This window comes from Gymnoscopelus braueri, assembly GCF_963280865.1.
Source record: "Gymnoscopelus braueri genome assembly, chromosome: 8".
Classification (NCBI taxonomy): Eukaryota; Metazoa; Chordata; class Actinopteri; order Myctophiformes; family Myctophidae; genus Gymnoscopelus; species Gymnoscopelus braueri.
In genome coordinates, this window is record NC_137609.1 from 39,939,846 (window position 1) to 39,967,796 (window position 27,951).

Sequence of the window (27,951 nt, forward strand, 5' to 3'; positions counted from 1 at the left end):
TTACGATTATGCAAAATAATTGGGATAATCTCAAATAATTGCTATTAAGCGATTATGTAATAATTGTGACGGACCCAAGGGCAACTAATCAAAAACATGTCCAAATAGACATTTAGAACCTCTAACCGACTTAATCTTGCTCATCGAGTAATTGAGAAGCATTTATTTTCCCTTTTTGATCACGGTTTCATTTCTTATATCAACGAACTTTGTATAATCGACTACATCGATTAGTGTGATTAATCACTGAACGTTATACAATGGTGGCGTGCAGGAAAAGCTGATCTCTGAGCTCACAACGCGTCACATCATGATGCATTGTGAGCTTGTAGATCTACTATTTTCACTCATTGTTTATAATCGTTTAATTGATTGCGATTCAGGCAAAAGTTTGAAATGATGGTGATATCGATTTGATATCATATGGTCCAGCGGCCCTACAGGACGGGGCGCAAGGATCAATTCTTGCACCGATATCGTTTATTCCTAAACTACATTATTGACTATCATCATGGACTCTTACTCTGTTGTTATTAATTATAATGCTGTGATACATGCTGATATTATATCAATACTGTGACATGGAACAATTGATTTTGGATGTCGTAATGTGATATGGCATAAGTGTTATCTTTTCCTGGTTTTATCACATAATAGGCCATAATTTAGATCATTTTCAAAAAATTGAAAATAGCAGATTTATAAGCGCAAGGCGTCGTGAGCTTGCAGATCTGCTATTTTTTAAAGTTCTTGGTTAAATAATGATCATAATACAGTATTATGGTCACAATATCTATATTGAGTTATTAGCACAAAATATGATATTTAATGATATCCTTATCACTCTGCCTTAATTGATTATATCAATTATATATAAATGACAGGCTACAATGCTTTCTCTTGCCATGAAATCAGATGTCAGGTGGCTGGGTCACCTGACTAATACTAATCAAACATGGAGTGACTTGCTGTCCCCAGACATCTGTCAGTTAAGAGCAGGTTCAGGTTTCATTTTGTGGATGAACACATCAACTGACTATTGTGAATAATGTCAAACCTGTGTGTGTGTGTGTGTGTGTGTGTGTGTGTGTGTGTGTGTGTGTGTGTGTGTGTGTGTGTGTGACTGTGTGTGTGTGACTGTGTGTGTGTGTGTGTGTTTCAGGTCTAGCTGAGTCCATCGTGGCAGCAGCATGTTCCAGAGTTGGACAGCGAGTGCTCCATCTGGACAGGTCAGAATGACAATGTTATTAGTGGTTTATTAAACCGTTTAAAAACTAGAAGATGTACCTACAGCTCACAACAACATAATATTGACACTGATGTAATTCTGTATTGTGTGTTGTAGGAGGAGTTACTATGCAGGGAACTGGGCTAGCTTTACTTTCAACAGCCTCCTGACCTGGATCCAAGAGTACAACAACGTGAGTCTCCTCTCCTCTCCTCTCCTCTCCTCTCCTCTCCTCTCCTCTCCTCTCATTTTATCCATTTTATTTTACTTTATAAGTAGAGTGCAGATTGTTGGCACAATGTCTCTTTTAACCCATTTAGACCGGGATCTGTGTCATTTTAGATTTCTTTGGCTATACAAAAATAGCAGATAGCTTGTAGAACTGCTATTGTTGAAAAATCTTGAACATTTGTGCAAATCTTTGAATATATATATTTTAACGTGAGCATTTGTAAATCAAATCTTTGCTTCTGGGGGTCCCTGGAACAACAACATATTTTGAGATGGGGGGTCGGTGGCCAAATACATATCATTTTGGGTGGTCCTTGACATGAAAATGTTTGAGCACCACTGATATAGCAACAAGAGTTTTTCAGAAAAGATAAAACTGTATTTAGAAGACATTTGTAGAATCGGCCTCAGGTCTTAATAGGTTAAAGTTAGGCATTTTATGCTGCTCTTACTACATGGACATTGTGTGTGTGTGTGTGTGTGTGTGTGTGTGTGTGTGTGTGTGTGTGTGTGTGTGTGTGTGTGTGTGTGTGTGTGTGTGTGTGTGTGTGTGTGTGTGTGTGTGTGTGTGTGTGTGTGTGTGTGTGTGTGTGTGTGTGTGTGTGTGTGTGTGTGTGTGTGTGTGGTAGGCGGGTCACATAGAGGAGACGGTCCATGATTGGTCCAGCTTGCTAGAGGAAGGAGAGGAAACCATATGTCTGTCATCTACAGACTCTGCTATTAGCAACCTCCAGGTGTTCTCTTACGCCAGGTAACACACACACACACACACACACACCCCCTGGATAGGGTTGGCAGTTCAGCTGTCACTAGCAGTAGCGCACGTCAGCATCAAAACAGTGCAAATCCCACACGATTGTAGAAATAATAAATGTGTTTAATCTAATCTGAGGAACTGCCGACGGTTACTTTGAAAATCAGAACGAGCACGTAATACTGCTAGAGTTACAGTTATATACAATATTTTAACGATTTATATATTTGACTTATTTGATACTAAAATGTTCAAGTTTCAAGATTCACTTTTATTTGTCACCCATAGGATACATTTGTCTTGGATTCAAGGGCTAAAAGCTACAGTACAAAAAAAACACAACATTTAATTGGATACATTTCCCTTAGATTGATTATTCGATTAATCTTTGTGTCCCTACTTGTCTCCACAGTGAGGAAGAGGAGGGAGAAGAAGAGGAAGCCACTAAGACTCCTGGTGCTTCGAACACCACAGAAGAAGAATCGGGGGGAGGAGGAGGAGGCGACGATGGCTGCACCACAGAGACCACAGGTTTGAATCCCAGACGTGATCTGAGGGGGTCAGCAATACTGTATATCGTCGCTGTCGGGTAGAAACCTTGTATGTCCAAAACTGTAACTTTTTTGAAAATGGGGAAAAAAGTGCCTGTGTTCCAACAGATCAGAGGTGGGCAACTTTGATGATGGAGAGGGCCACTATATTTCCACACTCACTCCAGAGGGCCACATTCAGTGGTGGAAAAAGTACTAAAATTCTCTACTTAAGTAAAAGTACCAATACTGCAGTATAAAAATACTCTGTTACAAGTAAAAGTCCAGAATTCAAAATTTTTACTTGAGTAAAAGTACAAAAGTATTGGCATCAAAATGTACTTAAAGTACCAAAAGTAAAAGTACTAAATATTTGAAAATAGCAGATCTACAAGCTCACAACGCGTCGCGATGCGACGCCTTGTGAGCTTGTAGATCGGCTATTTTCAAATAGCCTATGTATAAAATAGGGTTAAAGTGGTTAATGTATGTTTCATTATATCATAATTTACATCTGAAAAGTAACTAGTAACTAAAGTTTTCAAATAATTGTAGTGGAGTAAAAGTACAATATTTGCCTCTGAGATGTAGTGGAGTAGAAGTAAAAGTATTGGAAATTGGAAATACTCAAGTAAAGTACAAATACCTCAAAATTGTACTTAAGTACAGTACTTAAGTAAATGTACTTAGTTACTTTCCACCACTGGCCACATTGCATAATTTTGTTTGGCAGACACCTCGTATCTCCATATTTTTTCGTAAATGAATGCTGTACTTCGCCATTCTATGTCACACCAAAGTAGCAAAGATAGCCGATCTACAAGCTCAAAACGCGTCGTGCTGCGACACGTTTTGAGCTTGTAGATCTGCTATTTTTTAATTGGAATCCTGAAAAGTAACATTTTTATTTGATTTCAAATGCATTTAGTTATTTTAACTTTATGAACTTAAATACAAACACATTGGACAGAAAAAAGACTGAGCTACTAAGCTACTGACTAAAGTAATTAAAGTGGGTCATGTTTGCATGTTTGAAATTGTAACAGCTGAAATCAATAATATATCAGTATTCCGATATTAACCTGCGGGCCACATTAAGTGAATGTGGGGGCCGCATGTGGCCCCCTGGGCCACCAGTTGCCCATGTATGCAATAGATCCAATGTAGTTATTATTTAGTCACAAACTCATTTTAATATTTTTTATTGGTTAAATATTTATAAAACCCACAGACACACTTAAACCACTTTCACTTTCAAAACATTTAAAAATATCAAATATCATGAACTGGAGTCTATGAACTCACAGATTCAGGATCCCCTGGTCTTCCTTCATAAAACTCCCCAAATAACTGAGATTCCTCACATTCTGATGAGAATTCTAAAAGTCTTGTTTTATTTTTTGATCTCCTATAACAGACGCAGTAACTGGGAACGCCCAAGAACCATCAGAAACACCAGAGAAACAAACCACAGAAACACCAGAAGAACAAACCACAGAAACACCAGAACAGGTGAAACACAGGATGGATGAGTTTAGTGACCCATGTATTAATGTATAATTATGGTAGTGATGTAAATTCAGAAGGATTAATAAATGCAACAACATTTTAGATAAACATTCAGGATATTTGAATGATGTTAAGATGGAAGACTTAACACTGACCAATCACGTAGGTTGTGGAGACGGAGAAGGAAGGGCCTAAGGGCATCCAGTCCCTCCCCTCTGCTTCCGAGACCCAATCAGAGCCAGTCAGGAAGAAGATCACCTATGCTCGGCTACTGAAGGAAGGACGACGATTCAATATCGACCTGGTGTCAAAGGTTTCTATTCTATTATTTCTAAAAGTTGTGCTGTGTTGTGTTCTGCTGTATTAGATTTCTCCTGTGGTTCTTTAACCTGTTAAGACCGGGAACGCATCTGTGTGTCATTTTTAGATTTAGTTGGCTATAAATAGCAGATAGCACAGAGTGCCGTGCTATGAGCTTGTAGATCTGCTGTTCTTTTTTAAATCGTGAACATTTGTGCAAATCTGTATGTATATATATTTTTAAGCGAAAATTTTTAACCCAATCTTTGCTTTGCTTAAAGATTTGCACATTTTTGTAAGATTAAAACAAAATAGCAGACCTATAAGCTCATAGCTCGGCACTCAGTGCTTGTATATCTGCTATTTTTGAATATCCAAAGTATAAAAGGTTAAAGTGGTTAAAATTATTGTGACGCTATATTAACACATTTTGCTGGGGACCCCCTGGAACCCTCCCATGGACCCCTGGGGGTCCCGGACCCCACTTTGAGATCCAATGCATGGTGTGATGAGTCTGTAAAGTTAATCACATAGATGGTGGGTTTCACCTCTGCTTTTCCTTCTTCTGTCCTTTTTTCCCCGCCAGTTGATGTATTCTCGTGGCCCATTGGTTGACCTGCTCATTAAATCAAACGTCAGCCGCTACGCGGAGTTCAAGAACCTCACCAGGATTCTGACCTATCGGGACGGCCGAGTGGAACAGGTAGGACCGCCCCCTGGAACATGTGAAGGTTCTACTCACGGGGAACGTTTGGAAAATGTCTTTCATATTCTTTGGGTCTTGAAACCTTGTATGTCCAAAACGGTTACTTTTCAGGAAAATGGAAAAAACGCACCTGTGTTTCAATGAATCCAATGTAGTTATTATTTAGTCACAACCTCTTGTTAACACATTAACCGCCAAGAACGTAGTCCTACGGTCCGTTAAATCCAACTGTTAAGCGCCGAGACCGTAGCCCTACGGTCCACGGTCTTTTCGCGCTATTCACTTCCGGGTTCACTTTCGGAATTTTTTTGATCCACTTCCGTTTCCGGTTTGATGACCGGAAATAGAATTATTTGGGATCCGGTTTTGACGATCACGCCCGCTCCCATTCTACAGACGAAACTGAAACTCAATTCTCTTCCTGTAGTTTTTTCTCCTCGCATTTCACTGTTTAACGTAATCCGCTCTAACTACAACATGGATGCCCCGTTTGACACGCGATCTTCACTGGGAGATACAGGAGAGCTCAATCTTAAGGATTTTAACAAGATCTATGGCGACATGAAAAAAACAAAAAAACAACAAAAACACCTTGGCACTGGTGAGTACATTATGAGATTAACCTCTGGCGGTCGATGTGTTAACACATTGACTGCCAGAATTATTTCATTTTTTTTTCCAGATTTTTTGCAGTTTATTGCCAGGGGTTTTTACATTGAACAAAAAAAAGTACTCAGGAGCCGAGATACAGATTTTTTTAAGTTTTAAGTTAACAAGGAAGTGGATAGGAGTCTAAATCTTTGAAAAATCATATCTCCTTGGTCTTTGGGTCAAATTTTAATTTTCTTTTTACAAAAAATTATTATTATTTTTTTTTTACTAAAAACGAGTTAACTCGATCTTGGCAATCAAGTGATGGATTCTAAAAACGAGTTAACTCGATCTAGGCAATCAATGTGTTAATACTTTTCTTTGGTTCAGTATTTATAACCACAGACACACTAAATTTATTTTTCAAAAATTGCATTTTCCATTTGACTCTGGGCTGAGCTGTACCCATGCTCACGGGAAACCGGGGTTTTGGTCTGCCCTCAGCCCTCCACTTCCGGTTTAGCGCTTATGTTTTCATTCCCACTAACACCATTTCTCCAATAGAACATGGATCGTTTTGGTTATAAGCCCACTTGTTTCTATGATGAAAGAATAAGTTAAAATGTTACTAACTTTCAGTGGTTTTGTCGGCTCCGAGGACGCTATTGTTAAATGAGTTTCGGCTTGTTTCCAGTGGGAAGCGAGCCGCACACATGTAAATCCCGCCTGCTACATTTGATTGGGTAAAGCGCGGCCTGCTTCCTGATCTGAAGGCACGACCACTTGTAGCCAATGTGCATAGGTTGTCAACACGGCTCCCGACAGATCCAAGCGCAGCTACAGTATGGATCTGTTCTTGAGAGATTAGGTACTAACTAATGAATTCATCTGCAGTTGCCATCGTTTTATTAACCTTATTTTGACGATCCACGGAGACCCACGGAAGCCACGATGTGAACACGGATGTAAACAAAGGCTGTCTGGGTCTCGTCTATCCAACGGAACAAAAACATTTTTACCGCGATTGTCCGTTCTGTTGTTATCGGCAGTTGAATATGGCTCGTTTTCATCAAAAAAAGATGAAATCCGAGCTAGATGTGTTTTTCTACATCTCATAACATAGGAGTGGACGGAAGTGAATCTTTTTGGGATGACGTCATGTCCGTCCATTCCTTCTCTCGCAGTCAAGGGATCATTCATAGGTTGTGGAGGAGCGCCCTCTAGCGTAATTTAAAAAAAAATGAAGTCAAGTGTTTTTTAAATGAAATGACGGAGATCTCCGTCAATGGCAGGGAATGTGTTAACAGACCTTTTATTGAACAGTACTTCACTACTTTTCTTTGCAAGCTGTTAACAAAGTATTCAATCAATCAGATGCCTCTTTGTGTGACACTGTAGTATGACAAAGTAGGACATTCATTTACAACAAAAGGCCAACATCAACGATATGATTGTCTTGAATGATATGATTCACTGGTGGGGAATTCGTTTTAGAAATTGATTGGCTGTCAGTGTTCATTAAATCGCTCTGAAAGTCATCCCAACGATATTGTTTGTTATGTCGTCGTTATAGTCGTGGTGTTGACTCTCTGACTTACACTTCTTTTAGAAAGATGTGTTTAAATGACATGTTTATAGTTGTTGTTTTTGCCGTGGACAGCCCTTAAGTATTAAGGTTTGGAACCTTTCTGTAACTTTGATTACAGGATAAAACAATTTAAATTTGCATAAAAATCATATTCATCCCTTGGTCAGAATTTAGTATATTTGTTTGTGTGTCGGCTTGTGTTTCTATCAAACAATCTGTGTCTGTCTTTGTGTGTGCGCCTTTCTGTCTAATCATCAGCCTGTGTGTGTGTGTGTCTAGAGGGCTTTGTTCATCTCTCACACACACACACACACACACACACACACACACACACACACACACACACACACACACACACACACACACACACACACACACACACACACACACACACACACACACACACACACACACACACACACACACACACACACACACACACACACACACACAATGGATGGCCGATGGCTGACCTCCCTCCCTCAGCCCTCTGCCTCCTCTTCTCTCTCTCTCTCTCTCTCTCTCTACATTCACACCTCCATCTCTCCATCCACACGTCCCTTCAACCACCAGCTGATACATTCTGTCTGTCTGTCTGTCTGTCTGTCTGTCTGTCTGTCTGTCTGTCTGTCTGTCTGTGTTCCGTGCAGCAGAGCTGAGTGATCAGTCTGTCTGTCAGTCCATCTGTAGGATAAGATACAGATAAGATAAGACCTTTATTGATCCCGTGGGGGAAAGTCAGCCACCAAAGTCAGCACAGCAGTTAAGATACAGTTCAGTGGTGGAAAAAGTCAAACAAAATATTGACTTCAGTAAAAGTATCAACACTGTAATGCAGACATACTCTGTTACAAGTAAAAGTCCGGAATAAAAAATGTACTCGAGTAAAAGTACAAAAGTATAGGTATCAAAATATACTTAAAGTACAAAAGTAAAAGTACTCATTATGCAGTATGTCCCGGCCATTTCACACGTTTTCAAATGTATAAAATCTTTTGAAAATAGCCGATCTACAAGCTCACAATGCGTCGATCGGCTATTTTCAAATGGCCGAAATGTATATAGGGCTGAAGTGGTTAATGTATGTTTTGTAATAATAATCGAAATCTACAAAGTAACTAGTAACTAAAGTTTTCAATAATTGTAGTGGAGTAAAAGTACAATATTTGCCTCTGAGATGTAGAAAATGGAAATACTCCAGTAAAGTAAAAAGTACCTCAAAATTGTACTTAAGTACAGTACTTGAGTAAATGTACTTAGTTACTTTACACCACTGATACAGTTACAGGGCAAGAAAAGTACTGTAGATACAGCAGGGTATAATACGTCACACTCAAAGAAACACCATAAATAATGAACAAAATACACTTTAACGTAAATAAAAGTAAATACAAATAAAATAAAAACTAAGCTATGACTAAAGCTAAAACTAAATACATTGACAGTTTTGTCAACAAATAGACTAAAATGTTAGGGAGGGACTAGTGGAGAGGAGATCCAGTAGAAATAAGACACGTCATTTCATGCATGGTTGCGTGCGGGTGTTGCACTCCGGAAATAGCCCCTCTACAAGCTCACAACGCGTCGCAGCGCGACGCGTTGTGAGCTTGTAGATCGGCTATTTTCGGCATGCAGCTAAGTAGTGCAAATCGGCCATTACGACGCCATCACGGCCTGCGAAAATAAATGTTAGTGGACCAAATCAACTGTAGATTTAGTAGACCAAACCTAGACTAAAACTAAAACATTTGCGATGACTAAAACAAAACTAAAAAGTTCCATGCAGTAGAACTGATGTGTGTGTGTGTGTGTGTCTAGGTTCCGTGCAGCAGAGCTGATGTGTTTGGCAGTAAGCAGCTGAGTGTGGTAGAGAAGAGGATGCTGATGAAGTTCCTCACCTTCTGTCTGGACTACCAGGACCAGCCACAGGAATACCAAGGTACTCCATCAAACTGTTGCCTCTTGTTCTCAGCCTTGCTATAGCGGGCGGGTCTCTAAAGAAGGGTGTTCTCTAAGTGGGGGTCATATTCATTTGGGGGTCCTTGACATGAAAACGTTTTAGAACCACTAATGTATGTTGCTATAATACCAGTGGTTCTCAAACTTTTTTCATGTCAATATTTTGTTCCAGGGACCCCCAAAAGCAAAGATTTTAGTTACAATTTTATATAAAAATTCAAACATTTGCACACATTTTCACGATCCCCCCCCCAAAAAAATAGCAGATCTACAAGCTGGAGGGGTTCCAGGGGGTGCCCAGCGAAATTTGATAATATAGCGTCGCAATCATTTTAACCACTTTATCCATTTATATGTTGATTTTTCAAAAATAGCAGATCTACAAGCTCATAACGCGTTACTTTGTGCCGCACTGCAAGCTTTTCTGCGAGCTATTTTTGAAAATCTCAGAATTATTATTATTATAAGAACATACATCTTCTCTTCTGGGGGCTCCCTAGCACAAAACGTTTTCAGATGGGGGTCCGCAGCCCAATACATAATCAATTTGGGGGTCCTTGACATGAAACGGTTTGAGAACCACTATGCTACATAAATGCAACCGTTTACCATTTGCCGATGCCTTGCTCAATAGCGTTCGCCGAGCGTCCGTTCGCGGAGTACCTCCGCACCCAGAAGCTGACGGACAACCTGCAGCACTTCCTGCTTCATTCCATCGCCATGGTGACGGAAGACACGCCCACGGAGGAGGGCTTGGCGTCCACGCGTCACTTCCTGCGGTGCCTGGGACGCTATGGCAACACGCCCTTCCTTTTCCCACTGTACGGTCTGGGAGAGATCCCCCAGTGTTTCTGTAGGTGAGATATCAATCAATTGTGATATGTTAATCAGCGATTATTCTATCGATTACTTTTTTGATTAATCAACTGATCGAGAGGCGTGTTTTCTTTGATCTTTGATCAACTTGGGTCACTCATCTTCATTCACCCCAAGAAATAATTTAATGTCTAAATTAATAATGTTGCTTCTGCCAGTCCGGAATTGGTAGAAACTGCAATTGTCTTTGTTGTCCGTAGTCGGACTGTTTACTTCTGCTCAATGTTTAAGATAATTGAAAACAACAGTGGATATTTTGAACGTGTGAGCTCCATTACTTATAATGTTGGTGAGGATTACCCTGTGTTGTGCAGGCTTCTTTTGTTTTTATCATATAAGGCAAGCGTACACTTCTAATTGTGTCAACCATTGCTTTTAAGTAATTCAATATTTGAACAGATATCTGTTGGAGATAGACCCTGCACTCAAAATGAATATGGGAGGCATCTTTGTGTAGTTTGTTTGGCTAAAGCCACTGTATCCATTAGGTCTGCTTAGGCTCCATTCATTTATAATAATGATGATAAACTCTATATATGAAGCGCTTTAGTGCTTCTAAAGTGCTTTACAATGCCAAGATAAAAAACATCAGGGATAAACAACAACAGTCAATAAAAATTCACAGGGAAAATTTAACCAAAATAACACAAAATATAAACATACATACTGAAAGTTACACAATTGAGTGAACCATTTAGCATTATTCAGCAGCCTGCCACAGAGCAAGTGTTTCATGGGTCCTTCTCATATTGAATGGACAATGCCCTTCGCCTGCCAACCAATAAGAAAATGCATAATGTTTTGTTGTTCTCTTGTATTATTATTATTTTTTGGTCAATTTGTGTCAGACACATGGTTCGTTAAGTTTACAACGGGGAATAAGCAGCGTAGGACCCCATCACCAAAGCCCCTTCATTATCTGTTTAATATGCTGAGAGGATCAAAGCATCCTTCCCACATTCTGGATTCATTCCAGAGTTGTTAGCCACGCTAATCTTTCTACGCTAACCCACTGACTGATTAAGCCATCAAGACCGGGAACGCATCTGTGTCATTTTTTGATTTCTTTGGCTATTCAAAAATAGCAGATCTACAAGGTCCTAGCACCAAGTGCCACGCTACTACGAGCTTGTAGATCTGCTATTTTAGAAAAATCGTGAAAATGTGTGCAAATCTTTGCATACATATATTTTTAAAGCGAACATTTGTAACTCAAATCTTTGCTTATGGTGGGGCCCCTGGAACGAAATATTTTGAGATTGGGGTCCGCGGCCAAATGCATATCATTTTGGGGGTCGTTGACATGAAAAGGTTTGAGAACCACTGATGTAGCAAACTTTTTTTTTTCAACAAAACTGTATTTAGAAGACATTTTGTGGAATCGGCCTCAGGTCTTAATGGGTTAACAACAGACCGACGGACAGACTGACTGATCATGAGAATTCATTGATTCTCCAGGACGGTTATGAGTTGGTGGTTGTTTTTGTTGGTTCTAAATGTGGGTTAATTGCCCAGCTCCACATACAGCCACGCCAACGACAAATACTACATATTGGAAAAAACATGATTTTCATTGGACTGGCTCTTGAATCAATCAATCGGTGGACTATCAGCGTGTCTACTATATGTAGGACACACTGTGTATCTCTTGCTCAATCTGTCACTTTTTATAGCCGCCATTTGATGCCTTTAAGATCTTTTGATCTTTTTTATTTCATGTCTCTTTCAAAGAAACTAACTGGCAAATTATCTGCCATGCGCGCTCGCACTCGCGCGTGCGTGTGTGTGTGTGTGTGTGTGTGACTAAGTACAGGCATTTCACAGCCTGTCCCTCAAGACCTAAAGTGCTAAAAGGTGACCATTGACTCGGAAGACACACACACACACACACACACACACACACACACACACACACACACACACACACACACACACACACACACACACACACACACACACACACACACACACACACACACAGTGTCACTGCATACTGTACATAGATAGACTGTCCCCGGCCCCGATATGCGTCTCTATATCTGTAGCAGCACACTAAAAGTTTGATTAGAGGGGGGGGGGGGGGGTGGTTGGTAGAGAGAGGGAGGGGTGTGCAACGCGAAGGAGGAGACGTTAAGAGTGAGAGAGAATAGAGAGGTGAAGCCGGTGTGTGTATCCCATCGTTCATTTAAAAGGATGATCTCTCCCATGCTGACATCAATTTCCTACACAACCATGATTAACAACCTTTGTTCCTCCCCCTGCTCCCCTCCTCCTCTCTTCATCCCCTGCTCCTCCTCCTCCCCACTTTGCTCCTGCTTAAGGCTGGGTGATATGACTTCAAATCAATATCACCAGCATTTGAAACTTTTTGCCTCGATAACGATTATTCTAAAAGTGAGCGCTAAGTGAGAGCAGCAGTTGTACAAGCTTGCAGCCAGCGCATCGCCCATGTTGTGAGCTTGTAGATCGACAATTTTTGCTATTTTTGCATGCCGCCATTGTTAGAACGAAGTATAATACAGGGTTATGTGGTTAATCAGATGTTTTAGTTTATTATAAAAGAAATCTCTATAAATTGATATATAAGAAAAGATGAATTGTTATTGAAAAAAAATTGTTATTGGTTCTTATTATCGGTTTGATATATTTTCGGTCAATTGCCCTACTCCAGCCCTACTCCTGCTCTCCTCTCCTCTCCATCCTCCATTCCCCCCGCCCTCTCCTCCTCTTCTCCTCCTATTCAACGTATCCTCCCTCTCTCCTATACGGTTCCGCTCCTCTTCCTCCTCCTCTTCCTCCCTCTCTCCTATGCGGTTCCGCTCCTTTTCCTCCTCCTCTTCCACCTCCTCTTCCTCCTCCTCTTCCTCCCTCTCTCCTATACGGTTCCGCTCCTCTTCCTCCTCCTCTTCCTCCCTCTCTCCCCTCTTCTTCCTCTTGTTTCCACCGCTCTCCTCTCCTCCCTCTCTCTCGGGTTGAGAGAGGGATTTGTTGAGTCAAGAATTTGTCTCCTCTCCTCAAAAGTTTAAAGATCAAGGTATTAGACTTTCAGATTAGGTGTTAGATTTTTAGATTATAATATTCATTAATTTACCTCCAGACACTGCGACTTTTTGAAGAGGTTGATGAAAGTGGGCAGCTGTTTTCAGTTTCAGCGTCCGGTTTACACAGTGTCTCTCGCTATAACACGCATGTAGTTGACTAAAGCAGTGGTTCTCAACCAGTGGTCCAGGGACCACCAGTGGTCCTTGGGGGCAGTATACCAGGGGGTCCCCAGCAAAAATAGTTAACATAGCGTCACAATCATTTTAACCACTTTGCTTTGGCTATTCAAAAATAGCAGATCTACAAGCTCGTAGCTCGAGCCTGTAGGTCTGCTATTTTTGAAAAATCTTGAAAATGTTTGCATCTTTGAATATATATTTTTTAAAGCAAACATTTTAACTCAAATCTCTGCTTCTGGGGGTCCCTGGCACAAAACATTTTCAAATGGGGGTCCGCGGCCAAATGTATATAAATTTAGGGGTCCTTGGCTTGAAAAGGGTTGAAAACCACTGGACTAAAGCCTTGAATGACACCTAGCTGCACGTGGGTGTCGCGCAAACCGAACAAGCTAGCAACACAACTCACTGCGCACCGACGCAGGCTTTAGCTTTCACGGCCAAGTAGCATGACATTACAGCCCACACAGAGATTACTGTTCTTAACCCATTCCATCCGGGATACACATCTGGGTAATTTTAAGATTTCTTTGGCTATTCAAAAATAGCAGATATACAAGCTTGTAGATCTGCTATTTTTAGAAAAAGCGAAATTTGTGACTCAAATCTTTGCTTCTGGGGGGGTCCCTGGAACAAAACATTTTGAGATGGGGGGTCCATGGCCAAATCCATATCTAAAAATGTTTTCTAAATCCTAACAGTATGTTGCTATATCAGTGGTGCTCCAACTTTTCCATGTCAAGGACCCCCAAAATTATATGCACGGACCCCCAACTCAAAATGTGTTGTTCCAGGGACCCCCCAGAAGCACAGATCGGGGTTTAAAATGTTTGCTTTAAAAATATATATATATATTCAAATATTTGCACAAATTGTCAATATTTTTCAAAAAATAGCAGATCTACCAGCTCATACTCGGTGCCGCACTATGAGCTTGTATATCTGCTATTTTTTTTAATAGCCAAAGGAATCTTAAAATGACACAGATGCATTCCCGGTCTTAATGGATTAACTAATGTCAATTTTCCAGTAGCACAGGATAGCACACTTGAGCTGGTGTCCGTGCTGATCTGTGTTTGCATTACGTACTCGCAGCGGGAGCTTCCTGAGCTGACCTATGCACGCCGGTACCTTCCCTCAGCCGAGCCGTATTGATGCCACGGTCACCTGGAAGGATTAACCCATTGATACCTGGAACGCATCTGTGTAACTTTAGATGTCTTTGGCTATTCAAAAATAGCAGATATACAAGCTCATAGCGCGGCACCGAGTGCCGCGCTACGAGCTTGTAGATCTGCTATTTTTGAAAAATCTTGATTTTTTTTTTTTTTTTTTTTTTCAAAAAACTGTTAGGATTTAGATTTTTTTAAAGAATCGCCTCAGGTCTTAATGGGTTAAACGTGTCGTCACTAAAGTGACAAGAAAGACAAACTTTTTTATTTGATTTTATTGTTTGCAAGTAGTAAAACTATGCATGTTTTATGCCTGAACCCAAACACTGTTGTTCTTTGTACCTCCTTTTCTCCCCAATTTAATCATGATGCAATTGATTCCTCCCCACACACACATTTCTGTGTTGTCACTGATGTTGTATCCTACTGACTTCACCTGCCAGTGAGGAGCCCCCACCGTGAGGACGTAGAGCCTTCGTCCTACTCCTCCCGCCCAATACTCCCTGCTGACAGGTGCCCCCCCCCCCCCCCCCAGCACGTAGAATTACGTGCAGTGACAAATATCGCCCCCCCCCGGCTTCCCTCCCCCCCAAACAATTGTATTTGTATATAGACGCTCGACAAAGCCGGATGCACCACGGACGGTGGATTCGAACCCAAAACCTCTGTTGTGGTTGGCAGGCTGTATCAAACTTTGAGCATCTTAACCCTTTAAGACCTGAGAAGATTCTAGAAATGTCTTCTAAATCCTAAAAAAATATTGGAAAAATAACCAAAAAATTTTTTTCTCGATTTTTCAAAAATAGCAGATCTACAAGTTCATAGCGCGGCACTCGGTGCCGCGCTATGAGCTTGTATATCTGCTATTTTTGAATAGCCTAAAGAAATCTAAAGTGACACAGATGCGTTCCAGGTATCAATGGGTTAACAAATGCGAACAAAGCGGATTCTGCCAATATTTTCTTTTTAACTGTTTTTATCTTGTGTTTATATCCAGTGGCAGAATCCACCTATAGTGTGAATTTGTGTACACTCTAAATGGACATAATGGACTGTCATGTTACCCATAATGTTTTGAAGCTTTGAGTTGGCAAATTGACTAAGCTTCAAGCAAAAAACAACAACAGAGCGACGAGATAATTTTTTTTTATGCACCTTCAGACAGCTGAGTATGTCTTCCAAGTTATCTGACTAGATGAGACGTATAATGCCATAACCTCTGCAAAAAAAACAAGATACAAGATCCTTTATATTTAAATGATTTCACTGAACAACATATTTGCTCCTATCCTCTTTAGTCTTGGCCTGTAGAAATACAAACAGGGTTAGTGTGATGCTTCTAGCTCATATAGGTCATGAATATTAATGAGGAGGGTGTCGCCCCTGGCACACCTCGTTTGCATATTAGATGAAGCTTGCTGGAGATTGTCACTCACATGCAAGACACACGCACGTACGCACATGCACTTGAGCGCACACACACACACACACACACACACACACACACACACACACACACACACACACACACACACATGTCTTACCATGTAATTCTGGGTATAAAATAATTTGTCATTTGATTTTAAATATAACAAATGTGTCAACAGTGTGTTCAATTTATACACTAATATTTAATATTTTTGACTACCTTTTTAAATCAATATCAGAAAGATTTTTTATGTATCTCATCACTACATCTACAGTTACTTTGTTCATGGAAAATATTAAATAATGAATGGATAGAAAAGACTGACGGGTACTGATAGGAGGTAATTGAAACTTTTACTTTAAACTTTCAAAGTTTTTCTTTTAAAATAATTATAGTGTAATCTGACTAAAATAAAATCATACACTATGAAACCATGAGTGTTAACACATTCGGTGCCAGAGTTTTATTAACCCATTGAGACCTGAAGCCGATTCTACATGTCTCCTAAATCCCAACAGTTTTCTGAAAAACGTATGTTTCTATATCAGTGGTGCTCAATCTTTTTCATGTCAAGGACCCCCAAATTTATATGTATTTGGCCGCGGACCCCCATCAAAATATTTTGTTCCAGGGACCCCCAGAAGCAAAGATTTGAAAATGTTCGCTTTAAAAATATATATATTCAAAGATTTGCACATATTTTCACGATTTTTCAAAAATAGCAGATCTACAAGCTCGTAGCGCGGCACTCGGTGCCGCGCTATGAGCTTGTATATCTGCTATTTTTGAAAATTCGTGAAAATGTGTGCAAATAATGCTTTTTAGCTCAAATCTAAAAATGACACAGTTCCAGGTCTTAATGGGTTAAAAAAGTGACGTTGAGTGCCAGAGATCTCACCGCTTGTAACGCTGCGCTGTTTACAGCTGCAGACTCCACGACGAGCACCCGATTGTAAACAATATATGCGTGCACGATGGTGGATGGTCCTGTTTAACGCCTGGAACAATAACAATAATAATAATAATAATAATAATAATCTCGGATCGAAAATGAGCCGTTTTCCCCACTGTAAAAATATGGAGTTAGGGAGATAGAATGGGAGCGGACGGGAGCCAGTTTTTTTGGCACGGTGATCCATCTGTCCCTTCCTTCTCAGAGTCACCGTGGGTGATTCCAGAGCTGCGCTAGCCCCCCCCTTGTGGAAAAAAACAAAAAACCAAAAAGATTGACTAAACAGAGATTCCCGGTTTTGGCACTCAATGTCACTTTTTGCAAAACCGGGAATTCCCGGTTTTGTCACCCAATGTGTTAATTTAAACCCGAGAACCAAATGGACCCGTACGTCTGAGAATTGAACAAATTTGAACCAAATGGACCTTTAATCAAATGGTTTGAATTGTACACGCCTGAGCACACTCCTGAGTGTTAAATTATCATTCAGGATTTTACTGTGCAGTTGTATCGCATGCCATTTCTTATAGGAGTAATAGAAAGTAGTTAGTAATAATAGAAAGTCCATTGATGTCAAAGTAAGAACACCTGCACTGGATTCTGTCTGCTCGGTTAATAATCATTTCTCCCTGGTTGGTCTGTAAATGCTGATAACTAATAACCTCAGCAGGTTATTGTTTGTGTGCGTGTGTGTGTGTGCACGTGCATGCGTGTGTAATAATTTGTTTGTGATGTAATTTCCCGTCATCATATTTATTACTTTGTTTTCTTTTAATCAAGCCGTTCCCGTTTTACACACACACACACACACACACACACACACACACACACACACACACACACACACACACACACACACACACACACACACACACACACACACACACACACACACACACACACAACCAGGAACATGATAGTGGCGTTGCTGCATGTGTGAGAGAGAGGACAGTCATCTCTGTCCATCTAGTCTTATATTTTCACATCCTTCTCCTCTCAGCCCCGCACCCCCCCCCCCCACCCCCCAACATCCCCCAACCCCCCCCCTCCCCCCCACCCCCCCATGTAAAAATTTGGCACGGCAAATTAAAAAGGTTTAAAAAGATCTAAAGGTTTGACGCATGAGCGCACACACATGCACGCAGGCACCCATGCACACACACACACATACGTACTGTACACACACACACACACACACACACACACACACACACACACACACACACACACACACACACACATACACACAGGGCGTCATTAACATGAGCTGACAGACATTTAGATTGCTATTAGTTTTTAATTAAGTGTGTGTGTGTGTTGGTTTGTCTATGGATGCCTCAAAAAACGGCCGCAGACAGGACCCCTCTGTGAACCCCGACCCTGCAGACACGCATGTGCATGCGCATACGATACGCACACACACACGCACATGCACACACACGCACACAAAGCTAGGTTCTTATACTGTCATCATCTCGTCTGGGGAGATTAGTTGTGTGTGTGTGTGTGTGTGTGTGTGTGTGTGTGTGTGTGTGTGTGTGTGTGTGTGTGTGTGTGTGTGTGTGTGTGTGTGTGTGTGTGTGTTTCCATATGCAGGACACATCACACACACCCTGACCCACTGTGTGTGTGTGCGCGCGCAGCAAGCGCTCTTTGATTTATGAAGTGTGCCATAATTTGATAATGTTATTAATTAGAGGAGAGAGGCAGATTAGAAAGAGGAGAGAGAGAGAGAGAGTGAAGGGGGTGAAAATAAAACAAAAGAACAGGAGGAGGAGGAGAAGAGAGATGGAGTGCAGGGAGAGAAGTGAGAACAGAACTAGTAGGGCTGCATTGTTTTCTTAGCCATTATTGTGTCGATTACTCTTTTCTATTAATTGAATAATCAAGAAGAACTTTCTTTTGAATTTGAATAGATTTGTTATATCAATAGTTATAACCACTTAAGCCATATTTTATACTTAGTTGCACAATGGTGTCCTGGAAAAATAGCCAATCTACAAGCTTGTGTGTTTTATGTTTTGAATAATCAATTACTACACTAAAATCTATTATTTTATATAACCAATTAATTCGATTAGTTCGATCAACTGTTGCACCCATAGAGTTATCATTTATCTAGAGGGCGGACTGCCCCGCCCCCAGCTATTCATTTCAATGGAAGTTGCTCACCAGCGTTTGAAGCACCCGGAAAAACGCTCTGCTTCCGCATTTCTCTTGATTTGAGCACCATATTTTGGTGCCCAAATGCGGAAGACTTGAGCACCGAGCAGGCGCACAAGGGTTTCAGACGGTAGAAGCATGTGCAGTGGTGTTTTAACCCTTTAAAAGGATCCCTCGCTAATAAGCCAAATATGCCTTAATACATTATAATTGTCGTCTATAACTAAAATTTTTAATTAAAAACACCTTTAATATTGTATTTATTTTAGAAATAGTTCATGTCCATGTGTGATCTAGCCCTATGGAATGCATGTGAAACTTTATATTTCCTAAGGTTAATATGAGCATCAAATCAATATTTTTTACACCTGCATTCCATAAATTCCATAGGGCTAGACCACACATGGACAAATGACATCATCAACTTGTGACGGGCATTGCCCTACTTGAGTAAAATATTTGGAGAATTCCAGAAATAGCAGATGTACGAGCTTGTAGATCTGCTATTTTTGAATAGCCAACATGGATAAAGTGGTTAAAATGATTGTGATGCTATAGTATATTAACAAATTTAGCTGGGGACCCCCTGGAACCTCCCCAAGGACCCCACTTACAGTGAACTCTCTGTTTTCCAGAATGTCTGCTGTGTTCGGAGGGATCTACTGTCTCCGTCATTCAATCCAGGGTTTGGTGATCGACAAAGACAACAAGTAAGAGTTGTTTGTTTTAAACATAATGGCTTTAATCATCACTTTATTCTCCAAGGCCACTTAGCAATAGACACATTATGACTGTCGCCAGGTGGAAACCTTGCTCTTGTTAATACTTGTCATTGGTTAAATATTTGGAAAACAAGCAGACAGACTTAACCACTTTCACTTTCAAAATGTTTCAAAAATAGAGAAAACAAATCTACAATCTATAAGCTAACAACACGTCGCGATTCGATGCTCAGAGTGCCGCGATATGAGCTTGTAGATTTTTTTTTTATTTATCGTGATTTTTTTTTGCAAATCTATAATATATATATATATATTTTTTTAAAGCGAACATTTTAAACTAAATTCTTTGCTTCTGGGGATTCTACAAATGTCTTCTAAATTCTAAATTTGAATAGCCAAAGTATAAAAGGTTAAAGTGGTTAAAATGATTGTGATGCTATATTCACACATTTTGCTGGGGACCCCCTGGACCACCCCCACGGACCCCTGGTCCCCACTTTGAGAACCAATGAGTTAAATAAGTTGAAGTGGTTAAGCCTTGTTTATGCTCAGCGAAAATAGCTACAAGCTACAACACGTTGCGATTGTGAGCTTGTAGATCTAGCCATTTTCTGCGTGCGGCGCCATCTTACTACATAGTATGGCTTAAGCTTAGGAGAGTGAGACAGAGCGTGAGATAGACGTGAGTGAGAGTGAGACAGAATCTACTTTGCTCTGCGTTGAGTGATGCAGCATTTCATTTTAACTTGTTAATTGATTTTCATCAAGCCGAGAGAACAAAGGCGTTGTGTGTGTGTGTCTAAATTAATCAGTTAGCTAGGACACACACACACACACACACACACACACACACACACACACACACACACACACACACACACACACACACACACACACACACACACACACACACACACACACAGAGTAACGACCTCTTAACTAGATTGTTGACATAACCCTGAGATGAAAGGAGAAAATGAGAGCGAGAGTGTGTGTGTGTGTGCGCGTGTGTGTGTGCGTGTGCGTTGATATATTGAGTGTGTGTCTTTCATCTTGGCCGGTGGGCAGGTTGCAGTAAATGAGTTGTCAAAGCTGTTTTGTACTGCTGACCCACATCTGACAGAGACAACTCAATGTGTTCAGTACTGCCAGGAACTAAACAACTCAATGTGTTCAGTACTGCCAGGAACTAAACAACTCAATGTGTTCAGTACTGTCAGGAACCAAACAACTCGATGTGTTCAGTACTGTCAGGAACCGAACAACTCAATGTGTTCAGTACTGCCAGGAACTAAACAACTCAATGTGTTCAGTACTGTCAGGAACCAAACAACTCGATTTGTTCAGTACTGTCAGGAACCGAACAACTCAATGTGTTCAGTACTGCCAGGAACTGAACAACTCAATGTGTTCAGTACTGTTAGGAACTGAACAACTCAATTTGTTCAGTACTGTTAGAAACTAAACACTCAAATGTGTTCATTACTGTCAGGAACTGAACAACTCAATGTGTTCAGTACTGTTAGGAACTGAACAACTCAATGTGTTCAGTACTGTCAGGAACTGAACAACTCAATGTGTTCAGTACTGTTAGGAACTAAACAACTCAATGTATTCAGTACTGTTAGGAACTGAACAACTCAACATGTTCAGTACTGTTAGGAACTAACAACTCAATGTGTTCAGTACTGTCAGGAACTGAACAACTCAATGTAGATGGATAGATAGATATTTAGATAGATACAGATAAGGACAGGTAGATAGATAAGGACTCAGACAGACAGACAGACAGATACAGTAGATATTTAGGTAGATAGATGGATGGATAGATAGATAGATAGATAGATAAGGACTCAGACAGAGTGTAAACTGTAGATAGATAGATAGATAGATAGATAGATAGATAGATAGATAGATAGATATTTAGATTGATAGATACAGATAAGGACAGGTAGATAGATAAGGACTCAGACAGACAGACAGACAGATACAGTAGATATTTAGGTAGATAGATGGATGGATGGATAGATAGATAGATACTGTAGATAGATACTGTAGATAGATACTATAGATAGATAGATAGATAGATAGATAGATAGATAGATAGATAGATAGATAGAAACTTTAAATAGATAGATTCAGACTCAGACAGAGGTAAAGCAGTGTAAGTCTCTCTGTGTAAGTGACCTTTCTTAAGAGCAGACATAGTCAGGTAATTTATGATCGGCGAAATATGCAATTTATGGAGAGGAAATTAACATCATAACTTAATCTCTCCTCTCTCCTCCCTCCCCTCCTCAGTCCTATCCCCTGTTCTCTTTTCTTCTGTTCTTTTTTTCTCTTCTCTTTTCTTCTCTTCTCTTCTCTTCTCTTCTCTTCTCTTCTCTTCTCTTCTCTTCTCTTCTCTTCTCTTCTCTTCTCTTCTCTTCTCTTCTCTTCTCTTCTCTTCTCTTCTCTCTACTATCATTTTCTCTTCTCTTCCACTCTGTTATGATGGACGATGCTTACCTTGACAAAGAGAGAAAGTGTGTGTGTGTGTGTGTGTGTGTGTGTGTGTGTGTGTGCGCAGCCCGTGACATCCATGCTTCAGTGCTCCTTTCTTTGATGCTCTCTCTCTCTCGCTCTCTCGCTCTCTCGCTCTCTCGCTCTCTCGCTCTCTCTCTCTCTCTCCCTCTTATTCTGTCTCTTGGTCATTATTTACTGCCTGCTTGACTGACTGACTGATTAAATGACTGATTTGTTGACTGAGTTACTGTTGGGGCCTTGGAACATCACGGCCAAGTATACATGATAAAATAATTATCCCCATAATTAGGGGTGTGCCGATATATTGTCCCGCGATATATCGCGATACGTTTTCGTGACGATATGTATCGTTTTGGCTTTTTTTTTGGCAATAATAATAATTCAAAAACAGAAGTATTTGTTTGCATTTGCCATATATTTTCATAAGCTTTTTTTACCCCCCATATATTTTCATAAGCTTTTTTTACCCCCCCTCATAATAAAAAAGTGCCATATATCGTATCGATATCGTGAGCCCAATATCGTGTATTGTATCGTATCGTGAAATTTGTGGCACACCCCTACCCATAATACAAGAAGAGGTTTGGTGGAATTTTGTGGAATTGTAAGATCATAATTTGTACTTCAGGGTAACATTAAAGGGATAGTTCACCCCCAAAAAGACTTACCGATTAGTCACCCCATGGAGACTTGAATTCATAGATAGTTTTTAGTTTTTGTCGCATTCCTAAGCCAATAATTTGATGACCGGCAGCAGTTACAGTAGGAGACACAAAGAGTCGCCTCATTACACGCACTCGGATCTCGGGAGTCTCGGGGGGGGAAAAAAATAATCCATTGCCAAGCTGTGGCTAGTTGAATATGCCTTGTTTTGGCCGTAAAGCAAGAGGAAAGGAGATATCATTCATAAGGTAGCCAACAGCGCCATCTGAAGGAAAACCACTGAAAATCCCCAACTCGTCTAACTCGTTCGTGGCACTGTGGATCAAGTACCGTCGGATGAATTAGCTTGTCCATGGCAATCAAAGAGTTAAAACCCGGAAAGCATCGGTGTCATTTTATATTCGCTATATATACCACATTAGTTAGTTGGCTATTCAAATATAGCAGATATACAAGCTCATAGCGCGTCACTTCGTGCCTTACTATGAGCTTGTAGATCTGCAAAAAAATATATATCGTGAAAATCGTGAAAATCTTTGAATATATATATATGAACAATATTTTAAGATGGGGGTCCGCGGCCAAATGCATATCATTTCGGGGGTCGTTGACGTTTGAGCACCACTGATATAGCGACATAGCGGATTTAGAAGACATTTGTAGAATCGGTCTCAGGTCTTAACACATTGACTGCCAGAGTTTATTCATAATGTACTCACCCCTGTGCCAGCGATTTGTGTGATTCGTGTTTTTTTGTTATTGTTATTTTGTAATTTTTCATTCAAATAGTTTGTCTGGCTGCGGTTTTAAACACATACGACAGATCGACCAGCAGAGAGCAGCAGATTGACACCTTGATCACTCGCTGACTCGCTCGACCCCCCCCAAACAGGCTCAAACAGTCCATACGTCGTAACCGGATGTGACGTTTTCGCAGATCGGCGATCGGCCTTCAGTTCGATGTGATACACGACGACGATGGCTGTTCGTCATCCAGACTAAAGAAAATAGAACTGGAGCTCTCCGTTAGTTTTTTATACCGTGTGAAAAACCGTGTTTTTACCTATTCTCGCCTAAAATGCCTAAAAAAGGCCTCCGAGAACTAGAAACGGAATCTGCGTCATGAATCCGGAACCCGGTGAGTGTGATGTAAACAGAAAACGAAACTGATGATGAAAAATTCACAGAACACCGCAATCACAGATTAAACAATGAAAATTCCAAAGAACGCATATATGCGTTCTTTAGAATTGCGGCAATCAAGCGATGGATTTGAAAAACGCATATATGCGATCTAGGCAATCAATGTGTTAATTGGTTAATAATATATGTTTCTAGCTGTCAATATTCAGCTAGTAAGCCACTCAGTCTGTCGGCCCCACTATCAGTCTCTCTATTGGTCCAAGGTTTCCAGAGAACACTTTGAAATGTAAGATCAATAAAAAAATGTTAAGCATTAATAAAACTATACGCCGTAAAACATAGTACATACTAAATATTCACCCAGTTTCTAACTTTAAGGTGCATGCTAGAGCTGAACCTCTTTTAAAGAGCATGAATTTGGACATCGGGGTAATAGCAGCAGCAGCAGTGCGGTAGAGCCATAATTAGTAACTAAAATGACCTCAAATTAGAATGAATACAATATAACTAAAATTAACTATTGTTTTGCAGCCAATTTAAATGCCCTGTAGCCACATTTTTTTAAGGGCAGTTATAGCTTATGGCTAACTGTACCCAATGACGCCAGTGGAAAAGGCTAACAATGCTAGATACGTTTGTTCTCCACACAGAGGACACCTTCATGTCTGACTGGCTGGAGGACTGCTGAACTGACTGACTGACTGACTTATTGATTGATTGACTGACTGGCCGACTGTGTGTTTGTGTTGTGTGTGTGTGTGTGCGCGCTTGCGTGCGTTTGTTTGTGTGTGTGTGTGTGTGAAAGAGAGAAGTGGAGATGTGTGTGCGTCCCTTAGTCCATCTATCAGTCCATTGGTTCGACTGAAGGTCTCCTTACTAGTAAATAAATCTTTATTTACATACACTCACCCTGCCTGTGTGTCTGTCTGTCTGCCTGCCTGCGTGCGTGCGTGCGTGTCTGTCTGTCTCTCTTTTGCCTTTGTCTCTGCTCTTGCACTCACCTGTCTGTCTGTCTGTCTGTCTGTCTGTCGGTGTATCTGTCTGTCTACTACATATATGTGTATGCATACACTTTGTGTGTCAATGACCTTCCAGCAAAAGTGATGCCCCAAGAGAAGTGTGTGTGTGTGTCTCCCCATCCTCCTTGTTATGTCAGAAGGTTATGGATGAGCTTTTATGCGCATCATTATTCCCAATAATAGGTTTTGGTTGTGTGTGTGTGTGTGTGTGTGTGTGTGTGTGTGTGTGTGTGTGTGTGTGTGTGTGTGTGTGTGTGTGTGTGTGTGTGTGTGTGTGTGTGTGTGTGTGTGTGTGTGTGTGTGTGTGTGTGTGTGTGTGTGTGTGTGTGTGTGTGTGAAACACCCTTGGAAAGGCCACCAACCAAAAACAGACATGGCGGGGCGTTTGAGAGCAGCCTTCAATATTTTGGAGATGCGCACATGTGCTGTGTACGTGTGTGTATACCATAACTATCTATATATATCTCTATATATACACACACACACAAAACAATTAGTTAGAAATAATGTATCAATTTATATCTTTGTTATGATCAGCTAAGTGATGAGTCATGTAAACATTTTGTTTGTCAAAATAAGCTAGTGTCTTTGACATGTTTGTAGATCGGAAAATGATGTACAAGCTCACAACGTGTTGCAATGAAACGAGTTTTGAGCTAGAGGATCTGCTATTTTCGCTATTTTTGAAAATTAAAGCTCTAATATGTAATTATTTTTTGTGAATAAAAGGTTCTTTTATTTGGTCTCCCTGCTCCTCTATTGAGACATTTAGATCAAGTGTCTAGGTTGGACACGACCTTTGACTGTTTCTGGTTTGACACAGAGTTTGACCCAAAGGTCAAAATTCTATTTCTCCCCTGAGAACGCAGGCATGCTCTATTAGTTCAGTGGTAAAAACTTAAGCTCTCGTATTATATTTTAACCCATAAAGCTGAAGTTAGAAGAGTTGTTTTCATCTGCCCAAGTGTCAGTTAAATAAAAACATAACGTTATAGCTGTGCTCAAGTCATGATAATAGTAATACATTTGCCTGTCAAGGACCTGGTTCATTATGTTCTCTGGGGCTGAGCGATCAGTTCATAGCAACTACAGTAGCACCAAACAACATTCCTCGTATGAACGGCAGAATAAAATGATTTATCATCCTCATTCTGATTTTAATCCTGAATTTGAGTCTTCATTCTAAGCATGATTCTGATTCTGTTGTCCCCTCCCCCTTCTAGGTGCAAGGCCGTGATCGACAGCCGAGGTCTGCGAATCAGCTGTAGCCATTTCGTGGTGGAGGACGGCCATGTTGGGGACGGGCAGAAGACAAGGGCCACACCCACTAGGTGAATATTAGCCAATCGTGGTGCCAGCTTGGTCTGTCACTCATTCACTCTTATAGATTGACTTTTTTTAGACAGATAAATGGTAGTTAATGGGCTATTAATCACTCCTGTTAACCATTTGTAAGCCGTTAACTCAGAGTTCTACTGCTGGTTTACTATCATCATGGATTAAAGTTCTCAGTCGCCACGACTGATTTCAGTCATTTGGTCTCCATAGAAACCAGCACCGAAAACATCTACAAACTTGTGAGCTTGTAGATTGGCTATTTCCGGTTATTAATTATTTTAAGATTAAAGAGTATTTGAATTATCAATGTTCAGAAGCATCTTCCATAAAATCAGAATATGTAACTAAAAAAAACTACGGTTAAAAACTCAATATGCAATTTCTAGTTGTATAGAGCAGCAAGAACATGGGTTTAGAACAATATTATTACCCTGTTACTTTTCAGGATTGTTACTTTTCAGGATTCAAATTCAAAAATAGCAAAAGTAGCAGATCTACAAGCGCAAAAGCAAAACACAAAGCGTTGCACACAAAAGCATCAAAAGTAGCAGATCCACAAGCTTGCGACGCTGTGCTATTTTTGTTTAAAATGGTTAAAATATATGTTTTTAGGGTGTAGAATTTGCCTCTGTACTGGGAAATGAGTGAGCACAAAGTACTGATATAGTATGTTAAAGAATAATTCATAAATAGTTTTTGTATAGTTATAGTATATACTGTATTGCAATAATGTGTGGTTGTCGCAAAATCCCAAAGCACACTTGTTTCACGACACTCCAGTGTACCTCGGCACACCGTTTGAGAATCACTGCGATAGACCAACGTAATAATGTACCAGCTGTATGTCTCTGGGTCTGCCTGTGTGTCTCAATTTGTTTTACTCTGTATCTCCAGGAGCATTTCCAGAGCTGTTCTCATCACAGATGGTTCTGTTCTTCCCAGCGAATCAGAACAACAGGTAACCAGTGACACTTTTTAACCCATTAAGACCGGGAACGCATCTGTGTCATTTTAAGATGTCTTTGGGCTATTTAAAAATAGCAGATATACAAGCACCGAGTGCCGCACTGTGAGCGTGTAGATCTGCTATTTCTTTAAAGAAATCGTGAAAATGTGTGCAAATCTTTGAACATTTTTAACTCAAATCTGAGTCCCTGGAACAATATATTTTGAGATGGGGGAGGGGGGTCCGCAGACAGCTGTAGCCAGACATATTATTTTGGGGGTCCTTGACATGAAAAAAATTGAGAACCACTGATATTACAGCAACATATGTTTTTTTCAAAAAACTGTTAGGGATTTAGAAGACATTTGTAGAATCCCCAGAAGCAACG

The 27,951-nt window shown here is 40.4% G+C and overlaps 1 protein-coding gene across 1 annotated transcript in view; it reads left to right on the forward strand.

Moving 5' to 3' along the window:
* The window catches only part of LOC308090535 (rab proteins geranylgeranyltransferase component A 1-like), a 49,693-nt gene that overhangs the window by 9,536 nt on the left and 12,206 nt on the right, over window positions 1–27,951 (forward strand). The window contains exons 2-13 of the mRNA XM_080435748.1: window positions 1,163–1,229; window positions 1,346–1,421; window positions 2,089–2,210; window positions 2,626–2,744; window positions 4,161–4,255; window positions 4,419–4,565; window positions 5,139–5,255; window positions 9,256–9,376; window positions 10,031–10,253; window positions 19,842–19,916; window positions 26,503–26,610; window positions 27,512–27,575. Of these exons, the coding sequence (XP_080291874.1) occupies window positions 1,163–1,229; window positions 1,346–1,421; window positions 2,089–2,210; window positions 2,626–2,744; window positions 4,161–4,255; window positions 4,419–4,565; window positions 5,139–5,255; window positions 9,256–9,376; window positions 10,031–10,253; window positions 19,842–19,916; window positions 26,503–26,610; window positions 27,512–27,575 (1,334 nt within the window). The remainder of the gene's footprint in view (window positions 1–1,162; window positions 1,230–1,345; window positions 1,422–2,088; window positions 2,211–2,625; window positions 2,745–4,160; window positions 4,256–4,418; window positions 4,566–5,138; window positions 5,256–9,255; window positions 9,377–10,030; window positions 10,254–19,841; window positions 19,917–26,502; window positions 26,611–27,511; window positions 27,576–27,951) is intronic.